The sequence below is a fragment of the Glycine max genome, chromosome 20 (assembly GCF_000004515.6).
Source record: "Glycine max cultivar Williams 82 chromosome 20, Glycine_max_v4.0, whole genome shotgun sequence".
Lineage (NCBI taxonomy): Eukaryota > Viridiplantae > Streptophyta > Magnoliopsida > Fabales > Fabaceae > Glycine > Glycine max.
The window spans coordinates 21,267-41,242 of NC_038256.2; the positions used below are offsets into that span (position 1 = coordinate 21,267).

Consider the following 19,976-nt stretch of genomic DNA (forward strand, 5'->3'; position numbering starts at 1 on the left):
CACACAAGGAGCCAATTTCGTGTCTGGATTTTCGCGTCAAATGTTGTGGTTGGGCTGTGATTTAGCTACCTCTTTGTTGGACATGAAAATGCCATAGTTACATGTGGGAGGACCATGGAAGTTTGGACAGGGGAGAGAGGGAAGGGACAATTGTCCCCCACATTAACCTTGGTTTGGTTGTGTTCAAATTGTTAGAAATGAGAGAAATTTTTCAAAAGTTTGTTTGGGTTTCACACATTACATTATTTTAATTTAAATATTTCTTCTTAATTTTTTTTTCTTTCACACAATTAAACTCATCATAAAACACAGAAATCTATCGGTCTGTACTCGATCAACTAACTATAAGTAGTCGTGTTCGGTCAGATGTTCCAACTTTCAAGTAAGCACACATGTAGGTGTATAATAATCTTAACTATACAGTACAAAAAATTTATTCTTAATAATTAATATATTTATTTTATATATATTTTTAAAAGTTAAAAGTTAGATCACAAATCTTGCGTTATTTGAAAACCAAATGTCAAATGAACACTTGGTCGAGTAATTAAAAATTGCTTCTAGCAAAATGGTAAGATAACCTTGAATTATATATTATTTGTTATTTGAGCTTAATATTTACGTATATGATAGGACATAAAAGACTTTTAATTAGTTTTATATTTTAAAATGAAAAGTTCAAAAGTAAATATAGTACGTTAAATTAAATATAAATATATTTTGTTTATTGAATAGAATATTTATAATTTTAATATTTATATAATATGGAAATGGGTAACATACGAGTGCTTTGGTAATGGTGCAAGTAGTAACGTTAAGTCAGGTGCTCCAAGCAAGCACACATGCATGTATTTGAGTATTATTTGCAAGCAAATGTAATGTAAAATGACTTTGTGGTCATCAATGAATCGAAAGCTGCGTGATGTGAGGCAGTGGCAACGGACACGGAATGGGTCCTGGTTCTGCACGCTTCCAGCACCATCACAAGATGCAGAGAAGCTGCTTTGCCATTGCTCCAATCGTCGAATAGGACCTGAAAAAAAGACATAAAAATCAAAAAATGTGGAATCCGGACCCTTAAAATTATGATCAAGTACCCTTGTTCGGCCTTTTTTTAAAAATTATGTGCAAGTCGCCGAAAATATTTGAGGGCGCTACTTCTATTGTATGCACGTCAAGGAACGCAAAACAATAATATCGTGAAGCGGTTCCATCGAATAAGACCTGAAAAACAAGCACAAAAATAAAAAATAAAAACAGGATTCGGACCCTTAAAATTATGACCAAGTATCCCTGTTCGGTGTTTTTTTAAAATTATGTTCGAGTCACCCAAGACATGCGAGGGACCCTATTTCTCATGTTTGCACATCAAGAAACGCAAAAAAAATAATATCATGAACCGATTCCATCGAATAGGACCTGAAAAATAAGCAAAAATATCAAAAAAAGTAGGATCCGGACCCTTAAAATTATGACCAAGTACCCTTATTCGGCATTTTTTTAAAATTATGTTCCAGTTGTCCAAGATGTGCGAGGGATCCTATTTATCATGTTTGCACGTCAAGGAACGCAAAAAAAATAACAACCTGAACCAGTTCCATCGAATAGGACTTGAAAAACAAGCACAAAAATAAAAAAAAGTAGGATCCGGACCCTTAAAATTATGACCAAGTACCCCTGTTCGACATTTTTTTAAAATTATGTGCGAGTCGCCGAAGACATTCGAGGGGCACTACTTCTATTGTATGCACGTCAAGGAACACAAAAAAAAATAATATCGTGAACCGGTTCCATCGAGTAGGACCTGAAAAACAAGCACAAAAATAAAAAATAAAAAAAGTAGGATCCGGACCCTTAAAATTATGACCAACTACCCATGTTCGGCGTTTTTTTAAAATTATGTGCGAGTCATCCAAGACACGCGAGGGACCCTATTTCTCATGTTTACACGTCAAGAAACGCAAAAAAAATAATATTGTGAACCGGTTCCATCGAATAGGACCTGAAAAACAAGCACAAAAAAAAAGTGGGATCTGGACCCTTAAAATTATGACCAAGTACTCCTATTCGGCGTTTTTTTTTTAAATTATGTGCGAGTCGCCGAAGACATTCGAGGGCGCTACTTCTATTGTTTGCACGACAAGGAACGCAAAAAAAATAATATTGTGAACTGTTTCCATCCAATAGGACCTGAAAAACAAGCACAAAAAAAAAGTAGGATCAGGACCCTTAAATTATGACCAAGTACCCCAGTTCGGTGTTTTTTTTAAATTATGTGCAAGTCACTGAAGACATTTGAGGGGCGCTACTCTATTGTATGCACGTCAAGGAATGCAAAAAAAATAATATCGTGAAGCGGTTCCATCGAATAGGACTTGAAAAACAAGTACAAAAATAAAAAGAATAAAAAAAAGTAGGATCCGGACCCTTAAAATTATGACCAAGTACCCCAGTTCGACGTTTTTCTAAAATTATGTGCGAGTCGCCGAAGACATTTAAGGAGCGTTAATTCTATTGTATGCAGGTCAAAGAACACAAAAAAAATAATATCGTGAATCGGTTTCATTGAATAGGACCTAAAAAACAAGCACAAAAAAAAAAGTACAATTCGGACCCTTAAAATTATGACCAAGTACCCTAGCTCGGCGTTTTCTTAAAATTATGTACCAGTCACCCAAGACATGCGAGGGACCCTATTTCTCATGCTTACATGTCAAGAAACGCAAAAAAAAATATCGTGAACCGGTTCCATCGAATAGGACCTGAAAAACAAGCGCAAAAATAAAAAATAAAAATGGGATCGGGACCCTTAAAATTATGACCAAGTACCCCTGTTTGGCGTTTTTCAAAAATTATGTGCCAGTTGCCGAAGACATTCGAGGGACACTACTTCTATTGTATGCAGGTCAAGGAACACAAAAAAAATAATATCATGAACCGGTTCCATCGAATAGGACCTGAAAAACAAGCACAAAAATAAAAAAAGTAGGATCCGGACCTTTAAAATTATGACCAACTACCCCTGTTCGGCGTTTTTATAAAATTATGTGCGAGTTTATTTTGAGTTTATTTGTGTAGTAATAATTATGAAAATAGGCAAAAAAATGTTTAATTAGTTGTTATTTTTTTGTATCATGTATATATTTGTCAATTTATTTAGGTAGGTACTTACGATGTTAAAATTTGGTAGTTAAATGTTTAATTAGTGGATTGTTAAAATGTTGAATGAGTTGAATGAAGTTGTGGATGATGCACATATTTTTTTTTTACTTTTCCTTAAGATGAACGAAGATCAATGGACGTATCATAGTTTGATGTACGGAGAATTTGATATGGATTTTGATGATGAACAACAATGTGGCGTGAATGAAGGTCATGTTGATTGTTCAGATGTTTTTAATACTTCTCAGCTAATGATGTTCATTAGTTTTAGTCGTTTGGTGAATTTGTGTTTTGTATAAAAATTAATATGTGAGGGTTGTGGTGTAGGTCTTTGGAACCTGAGACGATGTTTTGGTGTGGGCTAGATCGGTTGCCCATGAAAAGGGGTTTGTTGCAATTATTATTAGGTCTGACACAGATACTGGTCGTAGGGGAAGAAGTTCGTTTGTGTTAATTGGCTGTAAAAGGAGCGGTCAGTACAAGTGTAGGAATAAAGAATTTGTTAGAAGAGACACTGGACTAGGAAATGTGGTTGTCCCTTAAGGTTGCGTGGGAAACCAGTGCGTGGAGGTGAAGGTCGGATGGTGAAGCTGATATGTGGGATGCATAACCATGAATTGGTCAAGACCTTAATTGGACATCCATACGCCAGACAGTTAACGAAGGATGAGAAAAATATTATTGAAGATATGACAAAGTCGATGGTCAAACCAAGAAACATACTCCTAACATTGAAGGAACATAATGCCAACAGTTGCACCACGATCAAGCAAATTTACAATGCAAGAAGTGTATATCGTTCTTCAATAAGAGGAGCTGATACCAAAAAGCAACATCTGATGAAGCTTCTCGAATGTGATCAATATATCCATTGGCATAGATTAAAGGATGAAGTTTTGGTGCGGGATTTGTTTTGGTGTCACCCAGATGCAGTGAAATTATGCAATGGATGTCATCTGGTATTTTTGATAGACAGTACCTACAAAACAAATAGGTACAAACTCTCACTGCTTGACATTGTTGGGGTGACACCAACGGGATGACCTTCTCTGTTGTTTTTGAGTATCTGGAGGGTGAACGTGTGAATAATATTGTATGGGCTTTGGAACAGTTCCGAGGTTTATTTTTACGAAAAGATTGCCTCCCTGGAGTTATTGTCACCGACAGAGACCTAGCACTGATGAAATCAGTGAATATTGTTTTTCCCGAGCGTACCAACTTGTTGTGCAGGTTTCACATCGACAAGAATGTAAAGGCCAAGTGCAAATCTTTAATAGGGCAAAAAATGTCTGGGATTATGTGATGGACAGTTGGGGTACTCTCGCAGATTGTCCTTCGGAACAACAGTTCCCTGAGTGCCTTCACAAGTTCCAAATGGCTTGTTCACCATGGCCAATGTTCATCGACTATGTCTGTGAAACATGGATTATCCCACACAAGGAAAAATTTGTTACAGCATGGACGAACAAGGTGATGCACCTAGGCAACACAACAACAAACAGGTATTAAAATGTTCATTGGTTGTAGTATGGGTTAGTAGTAAATGCATGTAATTTTTTTAACCGTTTGTTGTGTGTTTCAAATGTAGGGTTGAATCTACGCATTGGTCTCTGAAACGAATATTACAGAGTAGCCTTGGAGACCTGTAGTGTTTGGGATGTCATGAACAACATGATGACGCTGCAGCACACTCAAATTAAAGCATCCTTCGAAACAAGCACACATTTCGTTGGACATGTATATAAAAAAACCTTATTCAAGAGCCTTCTTGGAATGGTTTCAATGTTCGCTTTAAATAAGATTGTTGTTGAGTTGGACCGCATACAGTATTGTGGCAATGATCCCTCTTCTTGCGGTTGTTCTATGAGATCGACACACGATCTTCCCTATGCATGTAAGTTGTCTAGCTATGTTGTTTCCAGCATCCCTCTGAAATTGGTCCATACGTTTTGGAGGAGACTTCATTTTTCTGACCAAGGGTTATGTGCGGCAAAAGTCAGCATCAACGATGAGATAGACACCATACGTAAAAGATTTAAGGACGTTGATGTTGGCAGCAAAGTTACTCTGAAGAGTAAACTTCGAGAAATTGCATACCCTGAGGAAAACTCTATGTTTCCTCCTCCATCCAAGGTGAAGACTAAAGGTGCATCGAAGAAAGGTCTGAAAAGAAGCGAAAGATCCACAAAGCGTGATCCATCCTATTGGGAGTACGTTGATGCATTTCATTCCTCTCAAAGCAACAACACCTCAGTGAAACCTAGTGCATCGTGTTATGAACCGCCGAAACCAGCAAGGATCATCCCGATGTTGGATCAGTTTGCGCCTTTTATTCAGGGTTTCATTGAGGACGTTGTGGACGTCAAAGCGGACGGTAACTGTGGATATCGTTCCGCTGACGATTTGTTAGGTATGGGTGAAGAATCTTGGCCGATGGTCCCCAACGAATTGATCAAAGAACTTGGCAAATGGTCGCATGACTTTATCAAACTCTTTGGTGGCACAGAGAGATTCGAACATGTCAGGATGTTGCTACATGTTGATGGGTTCTCCCAGGTATGTTGTGTATGCTAATTTTTTTTAAGGAAAACAAAGTTTTAAATTATTTACATGTGTATGTTTATTTAGTTCAGGTTGGCGTGGACAAGTGGATGGATATAACGGACATGGGATATGTCATTACATCTAGGTATAACGTAATTGTTGTATCGTTATCCCGCCAACAAAGCATGACATTTTTTCCTCTCAGAAGTCAATCACCACCAAATTCTTCTGTGCACCGCATGATATGTATCGGTCATGTCTTTGAAAATCATTTTGTTCAGGTACATTAAAGATAATTATTGTAGTTTTTACAATTATGCAATGGCTTGGGTCGTTCATTTGAGTTGATAATGTTTGTTCACGAACAAAACAGGTTTATCTGAAAGAGTATTGTCCTTTACCGCCTGTAGTGTTGTTGTGGTCAAGCAACTGTCTTCCTCAGGCAAAGCAGTGGCCAACTGCATATATTGGTATGATACATCAATATATGAGCCTAATGACAATTAGAAGAGAATATATGGACCAAAAAGAAGATTGAACATTCAGTATTATGGTTGCTTCATTGTCAAATGTAATTTGTTGCATAATAATGAATCGTTAGACATTAATTAACTGTTGTGATACGGACTAAACTTATTTGTGCATCTAAAATGATCTACGCATGTATGATGCATCGTTATCCTAATTGACAACACATAATTTCAAGTCTTACTGTGACACGACAAATGACTTGACAAGACATTGTGATGCACGATAAAGCTTGCGGACACATTGGTTTACTTGGGAAGATAAACACGAAACATGTTCACGCGTGTGTAAGTTTTTTTAAACAAAGTGAAGCAATCTGTCGGTGGAAATCATCAATATATACGAGACACGGCAAGTCACTAACAGAATCACACATCTACCTGCTTTCACATTTTCTCCCTATTGTTACAACAAAGTATGGCATTCTTATGAGAAACAAGCAGTCAAACGATTCTAAACTCAAGGTTGGGTTTCATTTTTCCAAATGGATCAATTATTTACAACGATAGTGGGGTTTACTTCCAAAGTTTCACTCCGATGTCCATTCGAGTACCCAAGAGTTGTGACCTTGCATCACTGAAAAGTAGAATACACATCACCCTTATTCTAACCCACGAACCATTTTTGAATGAAATTCACTACCGGCAGCTAGTCATAGAGACAGGTAACTATTTTCGCTTTCAATGTATGCAATTGAAAAATGATGACGATGTCAACACCATGTTAATGTGTAACGATCAACTTTCGTGTGTTGGTCCGATTGAGTTGTTATGCTCTATTGGTAGAACAACAAATGGAATATTAAACTTACTTCAACGCACTATGACCCCTACTCATGACGCGCTCTTGTATTACAACGAGAGGTGTAACATGCCACCGTAGAACAAATTTGTAAGTTGCACGTTCACAAGTAAAAATCCAAAGAAATTTGAAATTTCTTCAGGTTGTACCATCGATGAAATGAAGGATTTGATAAAGCAAGTTGCACCTAAAGGGATTCTCCCTCATGGAATTCACGAATCATAAACGGTAAGACGATTGTTTTTTCGGCAACCAGGTTGTTTCAAGTATTCAGATAAAGTTATAAAATATGAAATTAATGAGCTAAAAACCAACGATGAAGTGCTGAAGGTCTTAGTACAGTCTAACTACTGGAAAAAATACGGGACAATAAAATTTTAGTTGTTTTTACTAAACATGTTATGAAAATGAAAGACGACGTGGCTGCCACGTCACAAACGACTGAATGCAAGGTTTTTTTTCTTGTTTTTCATGTAAGTTGTATCTGTTTACAACGTGTTTGAATTCCATAATAAAATTGAATGTATTGTTTGAATGCTCCAAATCTAATTTATTTTAATTTTTTTACGTTCAGACCTTACGCATATTTTGAATGATCCAAATCCATTTTTTTTTGGATTTTGTGCTTTTTTTTTGGAGGGCCTATTCGATGGAACCGGTTCACGCCTTTATTTTTTTTGAGTTCCTTAGCGTATTTCCCTTTGGGGCTTTGAAAGAAAAAAATTCAAGGTGTTGTGCATGGCCTTTTGAAACATTTCCTTTTCTGCGCATGAAAGAGTGTTGTGCGCTTGTCTGAAAATTGCGCCTTTCTCAGACAGCGGCCTGTGAAAAGCGTACCTTGTTGTGTAAGATCATGGTAAACGAAGGCTGCAATATCTTGGCCTAACTTGGATGCTACCAAAGCTGCTGCTGATGCACATTCTAGTCGGTCCCTTAATTTCTTTGAAGACCCAATAGTCCCAATAGTCCACAGCAACCTTTCATCGTTGTGCCCCCAGCTCAACAAGGTGCCATGGATCTGCTGCAAGAACAGCCCCAACAAGCTATGCAAGTTGATGGACCCTTTTTCAGGGGTTCAAATTGCACATATTACTGAACTTATTGAAAGTGTGTTGTGGACTTGTGCTGAAAAGTGTACCTTTCTGAGACAGCGATTTGAGGCAAGGCTTACAGCAACCGCCACCGTGTGACCTCCCTCTCCCCCTTCCGCCACTCCTCTTCCCTCCCCATTCCCCTCCTTCTCCCCCTTCTTCCTCCATTCCCCTCCCCTCCCTTCTACTCCCTTAAAAGCGAGTTCAAGCAAGGCTTGTAGCACTTTTGATGGAAAGTAAGGGGGTCACGTGGAACGGAAGTTGTCACAGATGATTTTGGACAAGAAGTTCCCTGCAACCGCCCCCCCTTGTTCCTCCCTCCCTTTCCCCCTTCTACTCCCTTAACAGCGAGTTCAGGCAAGGCTTGCAGCACTTTTGATGGAAAGTAAGGGGGTCACGTGAAGCAGAAGTTGTCTCAGATGATTTTGGACAAGAAGTTCGCTGCAACCCCCCCCCCCCTCTCTTGTTCCTCCCTCCCCCTCCCCCTTCTACTCCCTTAATAGCGAGTTCAGACAAGGCTTGCAGCACTTTTGATGGAAAGTAAAGGGGTCACGTGGAGCAAAAGTTATCTCAGATGATTTTGGACAACAAGTTTGTTGCAACCGTGATCTCCCCCTCCCTCTCCCCCTTCTTCCTCCCTCCCCCGCCACGCCCAACATCCGTTCAAGGTATGTTTTTTATTTTTCTCATTCTTCCTGTTTTGTTCTTGCAAATAGATTACCCCATATATTTTTTAGATTGCCCCATATATTTTTAAAAATATTATTGATGGGTCATTATTTTTTTATTATTACAAAATTTAAAATATATTAAATAATTATTATTTTTTTTTAAATATACCGATTAAATAATTCGTTAGATTTATATAAAAATTAATTGTCATAAAATTTATTATTTAAATTTACATGTGCATTAAATATGCATTAGAAATTTTAGTGTTATGTATATCAACATTATTTATTTTATAACATGGTTGATTAGCTCGATTGATTAGAGCATTGTGCTAATAATCTTAAAGTCACGAGTTTTGCTTGGGTCATTAATTTGACACAAATATTGTTCAAAAAAAAAAAAAAAAAAAAAAGCCTTACGAAAGACCCTTCATCCATAAAAACTCTTACGGAAGAACTTCTTCCGTAACCTCTTACGAAATAAATTCTTCCGTAAGAGGTTATGGAAGAAGATCTTCCGTAAACGTTGTTTATTTGTACAGAAGAACTTCTTCCGTAAAATTCTTACGAATGAACATCTTCCATGAAAATGTAAAAAAAAATCTTATGAAAGAAGTTCTCCCGTCAAATTTTATGGGAGGGCAATATTGAAATAATGGAAAGTTGTTGGGTGCACCTAGCAACACCCTACTAGGAGTGAGTGTGACCCTACTTGGCCTGGATCTAGATTAATTTGGACGTGTTTGGATTTTAAAAATAAAGGCAATGTATTTTTTAGGATGGGTTCAAGTCACATTTCATAGTTTTACTATCTATACTCTCTTAAAAATATTTTGTATCACATGATATTATATTTATAATGAAATTATTTTACAATATATATTAGAAAATATACTTTAATTTAAATTTTTTTACTCTTCTTTTATTCAGAAACTTAATTATACATAATGTTAAAACCAATATATTACATTAAAAAGTCAGGTCGCCGGATCTTGACCCATGTATTCCGAATTGTGATCAGGTCGAATTCGGATCTAAAAGAATGATCCAGGCAAAATTTTAAGTCGGGTATGGGCAAGATAAACCCGACTCATGCTCACTTAGTCCTAGGTGATAGTACTTACAAATTAATCCTTGTATATATGAAAACACGAGGGATAGTCAGTACACCAAGCCAGGCAACGATGCTCTACGGTGATACATTGGAATCTATCAATACACGCAACATACAACCATACAGGAAAATGGCCGATGTATATATGAAAATATGAGGGATAGTCAGTACACCACTTTTTAACGAACATAAAATAAATTCGACAAGAATATGCTTCGAAAACAGCTCTATGTTACAGTAAGACTCCAAGAAAAAATTGAAACGATTCGGCCCCACAATAAAGGCTTTAGAAAGGACAAATTATAACTTAAATAATCCGCCTCAATGATGTGTTATATCAAGTAAATTACAACAAAATTTCATGGGATTTACCTAACTCTATGCTAACATGTTCGTCAGTTGCTCCATTCTAATCTAGCAAGCAGAGATTAATGATTTTCAAGAACCAAACTGCTACCTCAGTTCTCCAGGAGAAACGAAGTCAGAAAAGATATAAGCTGCAATCAGAGAATGTTGTGCAAGTGCTAATGCAAAAGACAATGCCAAAATACAAGAAAAGATCATCTCATAACAGACTCTTTCACATAAGATCGACCACCTGAACTGCAATGGCAGAGAACAAAGTCAGAAATCCATTAAAAAGTTACCCTAAAGGCATATTTTGGTGAAAGAAATTGTTTTGACTCACGTATATTCAAGGTGAATATTCATAAATCGAGCATTTTCTTTGCTCTGTGACAATGTTACCAAACCTTCAATTAGTTGATCTTGTTCCAGCTCTATAGGATCGTAAAAGTATATCAATGTCTGCAAAATACATCAACAAGATCAAGACACCTAAATAATAAAAGAAAATTCAATTTTGAACATAATATTCCAGCACTCAAAACAAGCATAATAATAAAAACCTAACTATTCCAAAAGCTTAAGCTTTAGGTCTTGTGTGTACATCTCCAACGGGAAAAAATGGGAACATTTAGGAGAGAGTCTCAGCACTCTCCCCACAATAAGTTTCTCAAAAACTGCTACTGAAATGTTTACACTACTATTTATACCAATTAGTAATAGGCCCCTTGTTCCTAAATCCAACTGCAATAAAAAAAATGCTTTAGAAACAGTGTTACTAACATTGTTCTTAATATTATGAATGGCCAAAGGATATTTAGTTTTTTCGGTGTGTGTGGCTGTGCTTCAATGTAATCTTGCACCACAAGCTACTTGGTGAGGTGATAACATCCTTGCTGCAAGTGTGGCGCAAGCATATAGCTGGGATCCAACTATGGAGTTATTAAGAATTGAATACAAATAAGCAACCAGATCAAAGACATCTTATACATTTTTATTTTCATGTATGCTTAAGAAAAGCATTGAGAACAGACTTGTATATACATTCATTGAACAAAAAACTAGAACCAGATATTTAAACTGGAAATTGAAAAAATAAATACTGCACCTGCTGCCAATGTGTAGGAGGGTCCTCAGGTGCAGTGGACAAGACCAGTGCTTCATTTGGGTTTGTTCGCCTTTTTCTCTGACTACCATTCATCTGATGATTGTCAACAAATGAAGTTGTCGAATGATAATTGGTTGATGGTATTGCATGCCCATTAAATTCAACGTCAAACCAAAATGCAAAACCATGCAGTGGTGCTGGAGAAAACAGGAAACAGATTTCAATTAATGCTGTGATAATACAAGATCTCATTAAACAATAATTTGTCAGTAAATTGGATGATAACAGAGCACTGTGAAAACTAACAAGCAAACATGATGATGACAGCCTGAGGCTCAATACACCAGTGAAAAGGAAGAAAAGACAAAAGGAGGATACCTCGCATCATGGAATTGAACTTAAACTTGGCTGTTACAGATTCTAACTCTTGGATGGTAACAGAATAACTATCAATATATTTTACCTGTAATAGTGAATGAACATTTTTTTCAGAAATGATACTAAATACTAACTAAAAGGAAAGTTTGAATTAGAGAAACAAACATGCATTCATATATACAGGCACAAACTAACATGTTATTGTACAAAAGTATTTACAAATTAAAACAAAAACTACAAGACATTTCAATCAAATAGTACATTTTGTGATCTAAACATTCTACAATAATCAAATGAATGGTGTAAAGTTAGCAACATTACTAACTGATGCTAACCAATAATGTTTAATCAGGTAATTTTTCTTCTCCCTTTAATAACAGTAAAATCAGTAAAAAAAAAGGTATAAATGCATTGAATAACGCATCCTCTCAATAAATAAGATAACAAAAGCTAAAATCCCTGAACAGTTACAAGGAATAAAAAGTTAAAGCAACTATAACACTAGCGGACTCACCACATGTGGCCATGTCAAGACATTTTCACCAGTTATAGTCTCCACGGAAGGTTCTTCAAATGCGCATTGTTTAGCCAGTGATACCATGGCAGACACTGCAACAAAAAGCAGTATTAAAAATGTGAAAAGAAAAGCAATAGATAAAAGTAAATAGGATATTTCCAGACTCTTCTAGCCCGGCAATATTATGAACTGTTTCTTAGCCAGGATAGGATCTCAATTGTTTTATGCATTGACAAAATTGTTTAAAGTGCAGAATTAATTTCTAGAAGCAGATTAAATTATATTTGTTGAGAAGAGAAAGCAAGAGACATCATTGAATCCGTGTTCCAGTGATATGAGACACCTCATTTCTCGAATTGCCCTGAGTTGTATGTCACCTTTTCCTCTTGGATCATACTGATCTGGAGAAGGATATTCTCGTTCTCTCTTAGTCCTGTTCTAAATCCCTAAATTTCCCCAAATTACCAGTTGATTCTATCAGTCAGTGTACACAGCAAAGTGTATTATTATGTAGTGGGTTTAATTACTCGGCTGGTCCTTGAACTTTTACCAAATAATTGCCTATTTACTATAATTATTTAAATCCTATAATTTCCTAATTTAAGGACAAAATTACCATAATTAAAGATATCTCCAATATCTAACAATGCTCATTCTACTCACACAGAAAAATAAGCAAATAAAGTTTTAGCCTCCATTTAAGTCTGCACAAGTACACTAAAGATTTGGGAATCTGTATTGAATATTAGAATATTTTGATTACATTGTTTGAGATTTTAGAAGCACTCAGCAGTATCTCTTTTCTCTTGTTTATAGTCGTTTCAGATTGATTTACATTAATGAGCAATAATAAGAAATGTAAATCCCCAAGTACAAATTGTCACTATACATGAATCTGGCTATTCTACTATCCTAGACATCAATTCCTAAGAATATAAACAGTTTCCAACAATCATCATAACATCTGGTATGTCATTTAAGTTACCAAGTAGAGAACTCACTATCAATTCCATAAACATTGCGCCAGAAGTCAACACTGTCACTGTATCTGTCCGTATGAGTGACAGGAGCCATGTACAACTGGAGAAAAGTACACCAAGGATCAGCTTTTTTTTATACCACACCAAAAGGTCAAATCTTCATTAAAGATAAACTGAATCAAGTAATAATTTAACCACCAAACACATTCAAGCAATTCTAGGATCCATGCATAAGGAATCATAAATCCAATTTTGAAGCCATAATAGGCCACACTTCTACAAGACAAATAACCTTTTAGGAGTATTCCCTATAGTATAAATAATAAACAATATATCAATATTTAAGCAACAAAATAAATAAGAGATACCGTTGAACTTGAAGGAAGAATAAGACCACCAGGTTTGAGCCAACGATCTCTAGCATTAATAACACTTCCAAGCATGCTCTACAAGAAAAAAAAATCTTCAAACCAATACAAATCTTCAAACCAATACTGTTAGAAGCTGGGAAATTGAAGTTCATGCTGATATCTTAGTATCATTTAGACGGGCCGACGTGTGCTGGAACTAAAGCAATCATCCTTCCACAACCCCAACTAAAAAATAAAAAGGAAAAAGAATGAAAGAAAGAAAAATTCTAAATGTCATTTAATATTTTGGTTCCTCCACTCAAAAGAAGACAGTATATCAATAAATTACAAGCATTGCTTTTACATCTCCATGGATATTTAACCATGGAGATGCCTTGACTTTTTCTTTGAGAAATCTAACCACTATTGTGAAATCTAATGAAAACTTCAAAATTTTAAAAAAAGGAACTGAACCAGCTACTGGAAAATCAGTGAAGCCATCAAATTTCTAGTCCATTCAGGTCAATAGTTGTACACTAATCTAGAACTAAAAATAGGAGATAATTGAGAGATAATCTCCTCTTAATTGGCAAGAGATTAAAAAGGAAAGAATATACAGGAGATCCTAAAATAATGAAAAGAATATTCTCCTAGCTGTACAAATCATAATCAATTAGAGGATTTTGTTTGATACTGGAATTGGAAATCTGAATGAATCTCCTAAATTAATGGACAATCACCAACAATATGATATCATACAGTCTCTAAACAAGTGTCAACTAATATGTCAACTATCGCAGTCCAGTTGATTACATGTTGACTATCTTTGCTCTCCAACAATGTGTTTCTGTGAGTGTCTGTGTCAAATGAGCCGTAGCCAAATTTATCTTTTCAAAAGCAGCAATATAAAAAAAATCCTAATTTCAATTTACTTTAAATTATCAGTCAACTTGAAAGCTAATTTATGGTTTTGCTCTGCTGATCTCATGAAAATTTGCTTTAGCTTTCAACATTAAAAAATATGCATTCAATCAAACAATCAGAAAAATCCTAATAAGTACCTCATACAGAAGCATATAGCCCATCCATTCGGAAATTATAACATCCACTTCTTCATTAATTTCAACATCCTGCACAAAAAGCATAACCAATGGTGAATATAAAATTATACAGCTTGTTCTTAGTAACGAATATAAAGTTGAAAAAGGAAAAACTATAAAAATTTCAAAGTAGAATCTGCTAAATGCCTAAAAGTAATATATATTAAACCTAAAAAAATATGATATTTTGTTACAGAGAAAAGAGAAGAAACTACAGTGAGAGGTGGGTTTATCTAATACAGCCTTGGAGAACCATACCAAAAAAGCCAGTCAATAATAGCCATCGTTGTAGGAGAACCCAAGGCCATGTAAACCCCAAATATTACATTTCCCGTGGGATGGTGATAAGAAAAAATATGATGAAAAGAAAAAGGCTAAGTAACTCACAATGGCTATATATGTAATCACTACATCATACATTTGGAGTGGGATGGTGATAAAAAGAAGACAAAAACCTAAGCAAATCACAAACTGGGGTGGTGAAAATATACATGGAGAAGTGGCTCTCGTGACTCAAATAAATAGAGCTTCAATCTTTTCATACAACTCTTTCGAAGAGTTTCACGCTCACAAACATTATTTGTTGAATTAGACTTAAGTTTAATTTAACTGTTGAGATTCCAGTTTCTCGTTCACTTCTTAAATTTTCAAATTTTGTTAGAAGACCTTTACCATATAAGTTTATTGTTTTTATCAAGGAGTACATTTTTATTTCAAAAATAGGGGGGCTAGATGTACTGTACCCAAGTACCCAACCAATTTTATAAAATTCTAAACAGAATTTGCTTTTCAAGTTTATTGATCATAATGATAGTGGATTATTCACCTACATTGTTTTGTAATACTAGAGCAACATTCAATTTATTTGTTTGGTATAATATAGACTGAGGTGAAACTATATCTCAGCATCATATAACACATTTCATAAATTAATTGGACAATAAAGAGATGCCAACATGATTGACCCATAGTAGTCAATGGCATGCTACAGCATAGTAGCAACTTAGAACGGCTCTGGGCTGTTATGGGATTCAAATAGCAGATGTTTTCACTAGTAGTTGTTGCAGCCACAACAGCAGCTTTTCACATGCTATGGCAGTGCTACCTTGATAATATAGGCTTCAAATATTCATTTTTAATCCTGAAACAATGTTGTTAAGGGATTTTGGGGCTAAATAGTTATTTTCCCCATTTTCTAATGCATTTTATGTTTCAGAGACATAAATAGGATTTGAAGCCCTTCTTCCTTGAACATTTCACATAATAGGGTTTTTTTAACATAATAGGAATTATAAGAGGGGAAGAGGAAAAAGCACTTCTGGAAGAAGACAATAGAAGGGGATTCAAAGAGGATGGTGCAAACTGGAAGAAAAAAATGAAAGAGACAGAGAGAAATTGAAAGATGCTTCTGCAGTAGGAAGAGGCCACGGTTGGGGTTTAGAAGGGTAAAAGTTAAAAATATTTAAATAGTAAAATTAGTTTTGGAAAGAGGATCAACACCTTGTTAAGGGAAAAAGAACAAAATATATTAATCTAAAATAATTATTAAAATATAAGAAAAATTAATTTAAAGTAATTATATATGTGTGTGCATAAATATTGTAAATTTGAAAAAAATCAAAAAATTATATTAATAGATACTAATTGATATTATAAAACATGTTACAAATTTAAATAATATATCAAAACTAAGTATACCCCCGGCATATGATGTGCTACGTAACATGCACCCATACACATACTGAAGAGTAACATGTACTAGGTAACTATGGTATAAAGTATAGCATCTATGAAAAATGAAAAGCATATATTGGTCAAAGGAGTCTACCTCAACTCGCCCATGCAATACAACAACAACATCAGACAAGTTATTTGCTTTCACAACTTCATTTGCCTGCTTGCAAGAGAAAATAACTAGTTGAAACCACCTACTCAAGGTAAAAAAAAGTGCTACTTAACCAACTTATTCACAGAATCACAATTCAAAAAAAAAAATTCAAAACCTCAACCTTTATTTAAACTTATAGAACAACTACATAAGAACTCAATTCTTTGCTCCCTAGATCCCACAAAAAGAAAAGATGAAATTAAACAGAACAAGAGCAACGACTAAATTGTACAAGACAGAAGAGATGAAAAAAGAATAAGTAGGCACACTGATAATCAATCAACAACTGGTATTACAATTTACAAAATTTAAAATGTTGAGCAAAGTAATATAATTCACTACAAGAAAAATTTATAAGAAAAAAAATCATTACAAGTTACAACGCTTTATAGGTAAGGAAAACAGAAAAGGCCTAGTGAGAATTCTTGCAGTCTTTCAAATAGCAACATTGGATTGCTATTTGGTCTATTGTCAATGAGAACTCTTCATACTACTGTAAGTCATAATTATGATTCACAATATTGTTGCATGGCTATTGTAGATTGCATATACAGTATGAGCTACTGATGCTACAGTAGCATGAATTGTATTCATACAAATGATACAATAGCCCAAATATTGCATTCATGTTATATCTTCAACAAACACTGGATAAGATAATAATATACAATCCATTGGGTTATACATAGTCATTTAGAACTCAATCTAGCATGGAAGTCAATCCCAAAGATAGCTTAACTTATTCTATTTCTACCCAGCAACCCTGCTCCTGTACAATGTCATTCTGTTTGGTGTGCTGATTAGGGCCCTAAGTTGTGTGCTTTTGAAAAAAATAAATACTTTGGCTTGTAATGCCATAGATATATCTAAAAGTTCCAGAATGAAGGCCACATTTCTGTAATAGTTCTGCCCATTGGTACAAATAGAAAATTAAGTGTTTTTAGTTACAAACTTACACCAAAACTAAATGAAGCTTATACAAATGAAAACTATGATCCTTGACAATTACCTGCAGGGCAATGTCACTGGCATCAATTGCATACACCTGGCAAGACAAATATTCCACAACATCATGCATGTCAAATGCTTTAATGATGGAAAAAAATAAAGTTTGAAACAAGTAAATTAAAAGCCTAATCTAAAACAAAAAATAAATAAGGTTCAAAGAATACAGCAATATACATTATTAATCCGAAAGAGAATAAGTACCTAAGATTTTCCACAGTTTAAAAATATAGAACAGAAGAAGTTGAGAATAAAAGAAATGGAGAAATACAGGGCCTAAAGAAACCCATTCATGATGCATCCAGCATCTCCAGAATGTAATAAGAAAAGGTGCAAAAAATTTCAGTATAAATCATGATTTGAACAACTGCAAACTTAAAACAAATAAACGCAGAATATGCCAGATCCAATATTATCATGGCGAAGAAGAATTTCAAAATAATAATTTTCTTTTATTTGAAAAACTTCTAACAACATAACATTGCATGTGAGTCAGAAACTGAGGAAAGGGTTCACAGGAAATAAAACAATTTTGCTTATATGTATGTGTATATATATATATATATATATATATATAACAGCAATCTTCCCTTATTACTTAAATGATATATGAATGTTATTTTGAAAGAGCATACCCGTTTTGCACCAGCCTGAGCACAAAATATAGAAAGGATTCCTGTACCGCATCCAACATCAACGACAACCTGAAGGCAGATGATAGCAATGGTTAGATCTGTATCCAAGACACAGTATATGTTACACAAGTATCATTCATTTGTTGACTGTATAATAACACAACCCCCAACAAGAAGCCCTCCACATGGATTCAGTCAGCCACCTACTGACCTACTTCAGTTGAAAAAAGTCGTCTCTTTAGGCCAAGAGTTGTAATAAGATAACAATTAAGAATAAAATAGAGGCATCATATTTTTGCAATTTATCATATTGCAAGAATTCCCAAATAGAATACAGAAAATTTACATTTAACAGTTAGGTGAGTAGATCTTAATTTTAAAAAAAAAAAAAAAAACTTACTAATCTATTAATGAAGTGTAAAAATAAGGTTAATTGAGTGTGAGGATAAGAATTAACCTCCCACTCATCAAAAGGTGTACTTTAGGATGAAAAAGGCAAGGGCAGCAGGGCATTAGAGGCACATGAGCACAAAGAAGGAAACATTGGTAGGGATCAGTTTGAGAGAGTGTCCATTTATTAAGATTGGTCAAGTTGGTTCAGAGACAAAGTATTAAGTACTCCAAACACAATTTTGTTGAACCACTGAATTCTCTCCCCGAAACTTTCTTTCTATAAACATTTATATAGAGGCTGAAGTCTAGTTTTGACCAAGGTTTTGCATTCATGTAAGTATCACATTAGGATTAGGGTTCTATAAGTCCTATCAGCAACAGGGATTCAATCATCTAAGTTAAGAGTGTTGCATTAATTAATAGAGTAAATTTCTAAAGAGTGTTATTTCTCTTCCATCAAGAAATAGAAATGAACATTTGCAGAGTAAATAAAAATGCAAAGCAAAAAGTCCAGTAAAATATATTAAATTGCAGTGGTAGCAGGTTCAAGCATAGAAAAGAAGCAAAGAGTGAAGAGATCAAATAATATGCGTAGTGGAAAAATTACTTTGCCTGCAATGAAACTCTGATGCTGCATGATTGCATCCCTATAAGTATCAGTACGCACACGATCCTGCAGGGCAGAGCATTAACTAAAGGTAAAATGAGAAAAGAAAAGAAGGAAGACAAGTGTTACCTTGATCATCTCTTGGTGGATGCCAAGGTGAGCGTAGGAATGGAAATAGGCGACGTCGAAATCAGTGCAAGGAGGACGAGGTTGGTCGTAAACCCTAACGGAGTGAGAGTGTGAGGAAGTGGAGGCACGTGACCTGCAAGTGCCCCGACGGACTCGCTCTCTGTGACTGTAACCCTGCTGATGCTGATAGCCGTTACTATGATTCTCCTGAGGAAACATCTTCTCTCACCCTTCTACAGCTACAACTACAACGGCGCCTTCCAAACTCAACTCAACTACATATATATATATATATCTAAATAATTAATTATTCATTATTTATTTTTCTTATAATCTTTGTCTAAATTCTCATTCTAGTTCTACTTTGTTTCCATCCACGCTACTTCCTAATGCCCCTTTCAATTCAATGCCGATTGATTCGGGAGCAAAAAAAAATTCAGGTTTTATTAAGGATTTTGAATACCATATTTTATTTTGTTTATAGTTTTAGGCTGTGTTTCGGAAAAGGGAAATTTTTTTATATCCAAAAATCATAATTCTTGTCAAGAATTTCTCAAGAATTATGAATTTCAAGAATGATGATTCTTAAAAATGAATGTAAAACTTATCTGATTGATCATAAATCTCTTA

At 35.1% G+C, this 19,976-nt stretch overlaps 1 protein-coding gene across 3 annotated transcripts; it reads right to left on the minus strand.

Annotated features, from left to right (window-relative positions):
* Positions 1–10,214: 10,214 nt before the first annotated feature.
* On the minus strand, positions 10,215–19,721 carry LOC100809171 (probable protein arginine N-methyltransferase 6). 3 transcript variants are annotated; one of them, XM_041013504.1, is made up of 13 exons: positions 19,347–19,721; positions 19,218–19,283; positions 18,218–18,286; positions 17,587–17,622; positions 16,518–16,583; positions 14,651–14,719; positions 13,608–13,685; positions 13,261–13,339; positions 12,257–12,351; positions 11,743–11,827; positions 11,365–11,561; positions 10,600–10,718; positions 10,215–10,509 (listed from the first exon to the last, which is right to left on the minus strand). In XM_041013504.1, exons 1-13 carry the CDS (start codon positions 19,563–19,565, stop codon positions 10,365–10,367), a joined length of 1,323 nt encoding a protein of 440 aa, XP_040869438.1. In that variant the 5' UTR covers positions 19,566–19,721; the 3' UTR covers positions 10,215–10,364. The 3 variants fall into 3 exon arrangements, with proteins under 3 accessions (XP_040869438.1, XP_003556386.1, XP_040869439.1); XM_003556338.3 differs by having other exon boundaries at positions 10,215–10,514; positions 19,347–19,718; XM_041013505.1 differs by lacking the exon at positions 19,347–19,721 and having other exon boundaries at positions 16,518–16,617; positions 19,218–19,281.
* Positions 19,722–19,976: the final 255 nt, after the last annotated feature.

Bases quoted from the DNA above. Each gene is read 5' to 3' on its own strand.
- LOC100809171 (XM_041013504.1), bottom strand. From the start codon at position 19,565: ATGTTTCCTCAGGAGAATCATAGTAACGGCTATCAGCATCAGCAGGGT. The intron at 14,720-16,517 runs GTAGACTCCTTT...CTTTTTGTGCAG, and splicing joins TATTGCATGGGCGAGTTGAG to GATGTTGAAATTAATGAAGA. The intron at 12,352-13,260 runs GTGAGTTCTCTA...TTTTTGTTGCAG, and splicing joins CAATGTTTATGGAATTGATA to TGTCTGCCATGGTATCACTG.